The sequence below is a fragment of the Sinocyclocheilus anshuiensis genome, unplaced genomic scaffold (assembly GCF_001515605.1).
Source record: "Sinocyclocheilus anshuiensis isolate Anshui unplaced genomic scaffold, SAMN03320099.WGS_v1.1 scaffold859, whole genome shotgun sequence".
Lineage (NCBI taxonomy): Eukaryota > Metazoa > Chordata > Actinopteri > Cypriniformes > Cyprinidae > Sinocyclocheilus > Sinocyclocheilus anshuiensis.
Genome location: NW_015542370.1, coordinates 209158 through 220616, shown reverse-complemented (window position 1 = coordinate 220616; position 11459 = coordinate 209158). Strand labels below are relative to the sequence as shown.

Sequence of the window (11459 nt, the reverse complement as noted above, 5' to 3'; positions counted from 1 at the left end):
TCTACTTCTGCGGAGGCGGTGCTTATCCACACTATTACATCATAGAGTAGAACATTCCACAAGCTGTGGTTTTGGCTGACTTTTTACAGTAATGGCAAAGTTTAGAGTTCTGAAACTTACAGGATGTTTTTATAGTACAATGACCTCTTATATGTCAAAAGATCAAGGGAATTTTGGTTTCTCAGTTCATGACCCCTTTAAATACACCAATTCACAACATTCTTATAACTTATGATCAATGAGTGATTATCTGAGATTTTAGCTGCGCTCATGTACATACAATCATTCCTATGAGACTTGAAGGCAAAGAAATACAGCTGTTCAGTCTTTTGACTTCAGTTTGATATGATTCTCTTTCAGAATTTAAGACTACGAACTGAACAACTCTATAGTCTCCTTATTTAGTGAAACACTGATAATATAAATCATGAAATCATGCTGCCACCTAGTGGAGGGTTATATGCTATAACTAGTCAACAAGCATAAACTTGTCTTCCTTAAATAATTACATTTGGTTATTTCAACAGTTCAAGAAATTATCTTATTTTTTATCATTTTTTTATTTAGGACCCTTTCTTAACTAGAAAGAACATGGCTCCTCAGATTTTCAGCCAAATGGATTTTGAATTCAACTTCCATAAGACAAAAACATAAATATTTTTAGATTTTGTTGAAATTAGTTCCATGATTACCTTAAGAAAATTAACCATGGTTTTATTATGGTAAACATGTAGTAACCATGTTTTTGGTGTATTACTTACACTACAAATACCCTGGTTAAACTATGGTTAGTGTAGCAAAACCGTGGTTCATTTGTGGTCACCATGGTTTAACTATAGTAGGCATGTTTTTTTGTTTTTTTTTAAATGGTCAATATTTCGTAAGAGATGTGTTGACATTATTGGGCAACACATTTTTGTCAACATAATCCTCCCTATGTATGAACGAAATCATAATTGTTTTCAGGCATCATCTGTGGCCAGCGACTGCAGACGATTTTTGGAACAGGAGCAACACTGCAGTTCTCCAGATGAGGAGCGCTGGACACATCTTCACGCTTACCTGCAGAGATTAGACGAGTTTTCTCCCGAGCACTTCCAGGACGTGAGAGCGCAGGCCAGGTCCAGCTCCAGAGCTCTGCAGGTGTGGGACGCCACCTGGATCCACTGCCAGGAGGTCCGGCGACAGCTGGAGGAGAGACTGGCGCTTCTGCAAGGAGCTCAAACCGCCGCTGGACGTCACTCTGATTGGCCCGAGGTCGTTCCAGGTGAGGATTCACGAAAGTCCGTACAAGATAGGGCTGTGTGGTATGACATGGAAGCTTGAATAAAAAATAAAAAAAAATTTAAATTTAATAAAAATTAAATTAAAATGGTAATTGCGACATTTTATTTCATAATTCATACTTTTTTAAACTCGTAATTGTGATTTTTTTTTCCTTTATATTGTGTTTACATCATGCAAACCTGAATTTTTCCTAACTGCAAGTTATAAACTCATTATTACGACTTTCCTCTCCAAATTGTGTTTACGTCATGTATTATATCAGACATTTTTCTCCAAATTCTGAGTTTACATTATGTACTTCACACCTTGTTCCTCAGAACTGCAAGTTATTAACCTGCGATTGCAACTTTTTTCCTCTAAATTCTGCGTTTACATTGTGTAATTCTGACCTTTTTCCTTAGAAATGAGTTATAAACTTGCAATTGCAATTTTTTTCTCCTAATTGTAGGTTTACATCATGTAATTCTGACTTTTTCCCTCAGAATTGAAAGTTTTAAACTTGCAATTGCGACTTTTTAATAAGTTTACATTATGAAATTGTGACCTTTTTCTCTGAATTCTGAATTTATATCATGTAATTCTGAAATGTTTCCTCAGAATTAGGAGTTTAAAAAAATCAGAATTGTGACTTTTTCCTCAGAACTCTGAGTTCACATCTTGCAGGGGTTTTTTTGTGTGTGACATAATTGTGACTTTTTATGTCTCAATTAAGACTTCTTTCTCGCAATTGCAAGTTTATATATCAAAATTTGGAATTTTAAAAAATAGTCTAATGGCAATAGGGTAAATAAACTCTTTTAAATTTAATAAAAATTAAATTAAAATGGTAATTGCGACATTTTATTTCATAATTCATACTTTTTTAAACTCGTAATTGTGATTTTTTTTTCCTTTATATTGTGTTTACATCATGCAAACCTGAATTTTTCCTAACTGCAAGTTATAAACTCATTATTACGACTTTCCTCTCCAAATTGTGTTTACGTCATGTATTATATCAGACATTTTTCTCCAAATTCTGAGTTTACATTATGTACTTCACACCTTGTTCCTCAGAACTGCAAGTTATTAACCTGCGATTGCAACTTTTTTCCTCTAAATTCTGCGTTTACATTATGTAATTCTGACCTTTTTCCTTAGAAATGAGTTATAAACTTGCAATTGCAATTTTTTTCTCCTAATTGTAGGTTTACATCATGTAATTCTGACTTTTTCCCTCAGAATTGAAAGTTTTAAACTTGCAATTGCGACTTTTTAATAAGTTTACATTATGAAATTGTGACCTTTTTCTCTGAATTCTGAATTTATATCATGTAATTCTGAAATGTTTCCTCAGAATTAGGAGTTTAAAAAAATCAGAATTGTGACTTTTTCCTCAGAACTCTGAGTTCACATCTTGCAGGGGTTTTTTTGTGTGACATAATTGTGACTTTTTATGTCTCAATTAAGACTTCTTTCTCGCAATTGCAAGTTTATATATCAAAATGTGGAATTTTAAAAAATAGTCTAATGGCAATAGGGTAAATAAACTCTCTTCGTTCTGACAGAATTTTTTTTTTTCTTTAGAAAACAAGACTTAATATCTTCAGTCATTTAGTTTCTCAAGCAAATGTAGCTTGATTTAAGGAAGTTTAGATATTTGTACTGGAAAACAAGGAAAACAAGGGGAAAAAATGAGGAAAAGGATGGATCTAGATATTTACTTGAGAAGTAAAATGACTTAAGACATTAAGTCTTGTTTTCCGTAAAAATGATCAAAATGATCAAATGATCAAATAAAGCAATAAGCCCCAAGAAGCCGTGGTTTACAGTGAATTTATAACCGCTAAGGGGCGTTGTTAGGCACGATGCGAAGCGGAGCTTTTATAAAACGGTTATTCCATATACGTAGTAAGGTTTCACAAAATAAAACAGAGCAAATTAAGTGTAATGATATAAATAAAAACAGTATTCTTCCACCAAACAATGTAGTTCCTCAGAAACGGTTGTGGCTCCAGCAAAGTGTTTGCCGAGCAACACACAGAAGTAAACAAAGGTGTATGTTTGTAGTGTAATTTACAACAACTTCAAACTTGGCTCAGCCAATGAGAATCAAGGACCGGAACTATCTGTTTTATAAATGTTGTTTGTATGTTCTGTATCATGAGTCAAGAATGTTTAGATATTTGTAAGGGAAAACAAGAAAAAAAAAATACAAAAAATCATTTTTGCAGTGTATTGTGAAATAACATTTTGGTCACATCACCCACCCCAGTACAAGAGGAGCATGGGATTGTGCCCGAGCTGTCGGAGAGCAGGGCGAGTCGGGCGAAAGACAGCATTCACGGCACCGTCACCTGCTTCAACTTCAGATCCAACCACAAAACCCGGAAAGAGGCCAAAACCGCTCAGACTGGGAAGGAAATTCCTGCAGACTGCAGCCAGAGAGGCAAAAGTGTTGGCAGAAAAGCATCCCAAGAGCAGAAACCCATCACAGGCTCGAGTGCGGTGGGCTGCCAGTGGTTTCCTTGGCACAACGCAGCCAGCAGAACCAACAGCAAGGGACCCGGGCTCCACATCATAGAGCCCGTCTTCTGCCAGAACTCTCGTCACGGCAGCTTCTGCTCTGAGACGGTCTGTGAAGAGACGGAGGGCGCTAGAGACATCTCCGTGTTCACAGACAGCTGGAGAACTGATGGAGAAAACACTGCATCCAGCCCAGAAAGCCCAAACAGAAGCATGTGAGTTACACTGTGGTCTTGTGCCCACTGTAGAGACTTAAAGACAACAGGAAATTAGAACGGCTACGGTTTACTTGACTTAAAGGGTTTCTGGTTTTATTATGAATGATTCAACAGTGGGCATTATTCTAAAAGACTCTTTAATCAAAATGTAACACTTTTTCTCTGCTTTTGAAACACGTTTCACAGTATATTCAGGTTTATCCAGAATTGTGGATTTTTTTTATTCAGTTTAAATAATTAAAAATAAATGTAAAAATTAATAAAACTGTGTAATAATTCAATTGAAATGAAAGTTAATGCATATTTTTTTAAATGCATTTCATGTTGTCTTTAAATATACAGATAAATCACTGCGAGTTGAAACTACTTGCCTTGAAGATGCACTTTGCTTTCTAGCTATTAGTACCACTCAAAAGTTTGGAGTCAGTAAGATTTATTTATGTTTTTGATAAACAGCAAGGCTGCATTTATGTGACCATTTTAAGTGCTTTCTCTGTCAATATATTGTAAAATATAATTTATTCCTGTGATCAAAGCTGAATTTTCAGCATCATTCCTCCAGTCTTCAGTGTCACATGATCTTCAGAAATCATTCTAAGATGCTGATTTGCTGCTCCAGAAACATTTCTGATTATTATCAATGTTGAAAACCGTTGTGCTGCTACATAGTTTTGTGACAAAACTGATAGATTTTATTTTTCATGATTCTGTGATGAATAGAAAGTTCAAAAGAACAGCACGAAATAGAAATCTTCTGTAAAATTAAAAATGTATTTATTGTAATGTCTTTACTTTTGACCAATTTAATGCATCCTTGCTGAATAAAACTATTAATATTTTTATTTTATTTATTTTTTATTAATCTTACAGACTCCAAACGTTTGAACAGTAGTGTATAACGGGGGGGAAAACAAGTCTCAATATTTTTCATGCTATTTCTTTCTCTGTCCAAAAGCTTACACTGATGTCAGAAAGGTAAAGTTACAGTAAAGAGTAAATAGAGGATTGTAAAAGTGGCAGTACCATGTTAAAGTAGTGGTTTCACTACAATTGTAATACAAATAGTAAACATACTAAGCATAATAGATTTCTATAATAATATAAGAATTTCTATAGTAATATTTCCATGGTGATACTTTTCTGAAGTGAAGGCCGTCACAGCTGATATTTCATTATCGATTATTATTATTTTAGAAATACTCTTATCTTTATTTCCCTGCAGGAAGCTTCATCGCATCATGGAGGAGCTCATGCTGACGGAGGTGGAGTACGTCCGCTCTCTCTGCTACATCTTGACTCACTACTTCCCCCTGCTGTCCCGGCCGGACATCCCGCAGGATCTGCGCGGTCAGCGCGGACGCATCTTCGGTAACCTGGAGAAACTGTACGACTTCCACTGCCAGCACTTCCAGCAGGAACTGGAGGCCTGTCAGGCAGAACCGCTCGGAGTCGGACGCTGTTTCCTCAATCATGTGAGACAGCACTGTGTTTTGATTATAATCATGCTTTCCGCTTTCATTTTCATCAGAATATCATTTTAACCTTGTACAAATATCTATTAAAACAGAGAGAGAGTTTTGGACTTTACGCCCTTTACAGCAAGAACAAACCCCAGTCTGACGCTCTAATCCAACATCACAGATACTTCAAGGTGAGGAGCCTACAGTTTGTTATACAAAAACATGCATATAATGCATATATATTTTATATTATAATATAGTTAAAAATGTTTATGTATTTTTATTGAAATATTATTTAAATGTTAATATATTTAAAATATATATTTCTATAATACATAAATAATATGTATTATATAATTTATATATTTAAAATATGTTTATTAAAAATATATTTAAATATTTAAATAAAAATATAAATATATAAAATAATGTGTAATATTTAAAAATGTAATAATATATGAATATACATATATGTTTTGTATATATTATTAATATAAATAAGTAAATACAATACATGTATTTAATATTTTATATATAAAAATCCTACAATTATTTCTGCATCTGTTGCTATTTCTTCTGAGTTTAATTGAAGTGAATGGGAATGAAAGGAAAGGAAACCTCTTTTCGTCCAGCGTAAGCAGATGGAGTTGGGTGACAGCATGGATCTCTCGTCGTACCTGCTGAAGCCGGTCCAGAGGATCAGTAAATACAGTCTGCTGCTGCAGGAGATCCTGGACGAATGTGTGCCGGATCAGAGCGGAGAACGAGAGGAGATCCAGGCGGCTCTAGAGGTGGTGCGATTCCAGCTGCGGCACGGGAACGACCTGCTCACTATGGACGCCATCCGCGACTGTGATGTTAGTGGCAAAGCTACAAGATGAATGTTGAATAATCTATTTAAAAACAAATAAATAAATTGGTCACCATATAGTGATATTTTTTTCTTTGGAACACAAATTTTAGTCTTTTTCTCACACATCTGAAACTGGCTTTCCAGTTTTTCCATAAATTGACATTTTTTTGTCATTATGTCTCTTCAGCTGAATCTGAACGAGCAGGGCCAACTGATCCGGCAGGATGAATTCTGGGTAATTTTCCGCAAGAAACGTTCCCTCCGACGAGTGTTTCTCTTCCAAGACGTCATCCTCTTCACCAAGACCAAAAAAAACGACCGTGGAGATGATGTGTACGTTTACAAAATGTCTATCAAGGTATGTGTGTGAGAATATTAATGTTTCTATTCATCAGAGAATCCTGAAAAATCAAATCTATCACGGTTTCCACATAAATAAGAAGCAGCACAACTGTTTCAAACATTGATAATAATAAAAAAAAAATCTTGAGCATGCAAATCAGCATATTAGAATGATTTCTGAAGATCATGTGACACTGAAGACTGGAGTAATGATGCTGAAAATTCAGCTGCGCATCACAGGAATAAATTATAGTATACTATATATTCAAATAGAAAACACTTATTTTGGGTTGTAATAATATTTCACAATATTACTGTTTTTACTGTAGTTTTGGTCAAATAAATGCAGCCTTAGTGAACAGAAGAGACTTCTTTCGAAAACATTTGAAGAAATTAAGACCCTTACAGACCCCAAATTTTTGAACAGTAGCTAGTGTATAATAAAACTTGCATATCAAAAAATGCATATCACTAAAAAAAATAAAAAAATCATACTGACCCCAAATATATATTTTATACGTTTTCCTTGGTAATCAAACCCATTCATTCAGAGTCAAAACTTACAGAAAACAGCAAACAGTCAATACTCATTTTCCTTTTTCAAATACAGTTATGCTTAAATATTATGTGTTTGTTAAAATTGCACACTTTTTATTTCATTTAAAGTTTGCTTAATGTTTCTCTGTAGACCTGTGAGATTGGAATGACCCACTCGTGCGGGGTGAGCGGCCGCAGTTTCGAGATCTGGTTCAGGAGGAGACGCTCCCAGGACACTTACATCCTACAGGCCGAGACACGGGACGTCAAAGAGGCCTGGACCAGAGACCTGGAGCACATACTGTGGGAACAAGCGCTGAAGAGCAGAGGTCAGAGCATAATACAACAATATATATATATATATATATATATATTAAATTAGGCATTTATAGGCAAAGTTTAAATGGTTTGAGGTTACTGTACATGTTGTTTGTGCTTGTATGTGTTTGTAGATCTACAGGACTTGTTGATGTTTGTGTTTCAGAGCTGAGGAGACAGGAGAGGTTGTTCATGGGAATGGGTTGGAAACCTTTTTCCGACATTCAACCTAGAAACGCAGCCGTTAGCAATCACGCCGTGAATGGTGACGTCACAGGAAGAGGTATTTATCAGCCAATCACAGGCTGACAATTTGCATGCATATAACTGATCTCATGGTATAAACTCAAGGGCGTAGGAACGGTTTGAAAAATATCCTGAAATGCCAGTTCTTCTAGTGTATTTACTATGAAAATTAAATTAAAAAAATGCATAGTTTTATCAAAGAAGACTTCTCTTCTGTTGTCTTTTTTCATCAGGTAGTTTATTTTCTGTCAGAGTCTTGGCACACAAACTTTACCAGGTGTGGCTTGGGTCATGAATATTAATTACATTGGGATTTTACGCTAACTAATCTGCAACTAATTTGCTGAAAGGCAGATAATAGTTAGTGGATGCTAGCTATAATATGGTTACTGCTTAACACTTGCACATTTGTTCAACCCAATCCCAGGCTGACAGAAGCTTCTGCTGGATCTTAAAGAGATCAAATAAATAACCAAAAAATTAAAATTCTGTCATTTACTGACCCTCATGTCATTCCAAACCTGTATGACCTTCGTCTGTGGAACAAAAAAGATATTTGGAAGAATGTTGTTAACTAAACAGTTTTGGGTCCCATTGACTTCTGTTATATGGATGATATACGTATATCCTACTGCATGTCCATGAAAAATACTATATAAGTCAATGGGACCCAAAACTGTTGTGTTACCAACAGCCTTCATGAGTGAATGATTACAGAATTGTATAATTTTTTGGGTGAACGATCTCTTTAAAGCTGTCATTTTACACAGCAACTCTTCACAATTTCATTTAATCCACGCTGCAGCCAAAAAAAAAAAAAACTAGGGAAGCCTGTTTCTGCCACAGAAAAAAAAAAAAAAGGTATTTAGGACTTTTTTTCTCGCAATACTGAGGAAAAATAGCAGAATTGCGATTCACAATGACCTTTTTTATTTTTTATCCTTTGTCAGAAACAAGCTTTCATAAAAATCAGCCTTCCTCAAATGCAGACTAATTATGATTATCTTCTAAATGTGAGAACATACAGTATAATAGTTGCTACGCCCCTGAAAAAATTGCCTCTTTTGTAGCTGCTTTAATTTTATTTGACAAAGTAAAGCCCTTTTCAGTCATTACCTGAATTTTCCATTACTTTTCTTCTGACAGAAGTTGTAGGAATACTGAAAAGACCCAACCCCTTGGTGTCTAGCCTTCAAAGGGGCGTGGCTTTGCCACGGCCAGATTCGATTGGCTCTGGCAGCAGCACATCAACCGCAGGCAGCCACTCATCATCCTCATCTGGGCGGGGCTCCATGTCACCCAGCGTTTTCCAAGGAAAATATGGTAGCAAAAACTCCTACTGGAAAACGAATAGTCTCTGTATAATAAAATATACTGTAAAATCTCTCTCTGTCCTTTCTTTATAGATTCCTCTACTGAGAACGCAGGTTTGTTTAGCTGTGCGGATCATAATTGCCCCACAAGAAGAAGAGCGTCTGTGTCATCACTGCTTCACTTCAGACCTTCAGCGTGTCAGTCGTCTCCCGCTCATGTTCTTCACTACGGCTCACCTGCCCTGTCCAGGAAGAAGCTCAGTCCACAAACAAATGCTCACGGCTCTCTCAAGGTTGAGACATAAACACATGTCAGTTCAAAACCCTGTGAGCTGCCTTTCTAGGCAACATTTCCAGGCAAAGCAATGCTGACTTAAAAGATACCACTCTAAAAAAGCCAGAAAAATTAAGTACATTGTACTGTGTTAGGGCAATACACTGCACTCAAAAACATCGTTTTTTCCCCCCCGTGCACTGGTCAATTTGAAGATTTTGGGCTATTTGTTTCAGACACGTGGAAAAAAAAATTCCAAAATACACTTTTAAGTGTTTATTTTGACACTTAAAATGAGCAAAAACTAGGGTTTGAGACAGCTTGATACTGATATTCCATAAGGAAAATAATTCGTTCAGACTGCATGTTAATTACGTTTTTCTGTGTCTACCGCAGTGTCAGTTTCAAGAGCCGATTCGTTCCAAGGCATCAACAGAAGTTTAGCTGTGATTGAGGTGAGTTACAAACAGTGATTCACTAGACACTATATTAATACAGCTCCAAATGATAAAGCTGTATATACAAGTATGTCCAACTTAATCATGCAGTACACTCTCGTAGGGTGATATACTGTATGTAGGCTACTATATAGCAAATCTCAACTGCTTGATTGCTTGTATCATTGCAAAATGTAACTATATTGTCGCCCAGCTCCAATCTGCTAAATGCAACCATAAGGCATGAAGATATTAAAGGGGTCATATGATGCGATTTCAAGTTTTCCTAATCAGAGCAGACTGCGCTTGTCGGAAGGAGGGACTTTGTAGAAAACGAAGCGTTTGAGAGAGGCAGGGCATAGAGGACCTACAATAATGTACAGTATTTGAAAAATAATGTGTTTTTTGAACATTAAAGCATGTCAACATATTCTGTTACACCAAATACACAAAATAATGATCTTTAAAAAAGCATCATATGACCCCTTTAAGATATTATAAACACGAACGTCATGATTTTCTTTAAAGCTGCTTTGCATAATGTGTATTGTGAAAAGCACTATACAAATACATTTTACTTGACTAGTACCTGCTCTATAAATGGAATTATTAAGTATGTGCAAACATTAAATATATGCAGTTGATAAATTGCGTATTTTCTGAATGATACTAATGATGCAACATTTCCACAGGCATGCTTACATCTCTCCAGAAGAAGTTCACTGATGTCAGATCAGGTTATTGGATGCTCCTCCAACCAGTTAAATCTACAGGAAACTCATGTCAGATGCCACTGTTTGGATTCACCTGATGAAGAACAAACCAGAACAGAACAGATTTTAGATTTTTGTTTGAATAAATGCAGTGGGAAAGAATAAAGAACATAAAACAAGATGATATTGACCAGATCTGAGACTGTGGACCAGTTCTTTACTTCCGGTACTGACCATCTGAAAGACGCATGTGAGGACCTACAAGGACGTTTTCCTGGAAAGACAACAGAAATATTCTGTTAAAGCTTTATTGTGCAATTAGTTTGCATGAAACAATATTTCTTGATGAACTGTAAAAATGTATTTTGAAATCAGATGCAATGCATATGCAATGTTTAATATTACAACTCCAGGATATAGACCAATAACCAAATATCTATAATAATTAATTATAAAATAATAATAAATTATGCTCTATTATCATACTTTCTGCTGTAACACTGAAATGTTGTGCTTTGTACATGTATCCAGCTTAAAAACCCCAGTATAGTTTATGAGGTTCAGGGAATTTTGAAAATATATACACACAATTGCTTGAAAAAAAATGTTTTACAGCATGTGTAAAAGTATTGGACTCTTCATTTTGTGTACTGTAATATACCAGATGTCAGTACCTCAGTGGAGAGAGAAAACTGTATTTTATTATTTAAAAGATTTATAATAAATAAAAGGTCATTATAATTTGTTTTGTTTTGTGTCTTTCTTTAGAAATATCGACAGTAAGATAAACAAATATGCATTAGCAGCCATACAATTCTGTTATTTAAATCTATTATAGTATTTATTATTTAGATTTTTTTATATTTTATATATTTTACATTTACATCTACTATAATATTATTATAATTAAATGAAAATTCAATATTTAACATCTGTGGAATGCTATATTTGTGTGT

General features: G+C 35.2%; 1 protein-coding gene across 1 annotated transcript in view; it reads left to right on the top strand.

The window, feature by feature from the left end:
• The window catches only part of quoa (quattro a), a 29191-nt gene extending 19647 nt beyond the window's left edge, over window positions 1–9544 (top strand). The window contains exons 14-23 of the mRNA XM_016491184.1: window positions 967–1267; window positions 3542–4007; window positions 5233–5482; window positions 5578–5661; window positions 6103–6327; window positions 6511–6681; window positions 7354–7531; window positions 7687–7803; window positions 8913–9089; window positions 9173–9544. Coding sequence (XP_016346670.1) covers window positions 967–1267; window positions 3542–4007; window positions 5233–5482; window positions 5578–5661; window positions 6103–6327; window positions 6511–6681; window positions 7354–7531; window positions 7687–7803; window positions 8913–9089; window positions 9173–9384 — 2181 coding nt within the window. The 3' untranslated portion in view covers window positions 9385–9544. The remainder of the gene's footprint in view (window positions 1–966; window positions 1268–3541; window positions 4008–5232; window positions 5483–5577; window positions 5662–6102; window positions 6328–6510; window positions 6682–7353; window positions 7532–7686; window positions 7804–8912; window positions 9090–9172) is intronic.
• Window positions 9545–11459: the final 1915 nt, after the last annotated feature.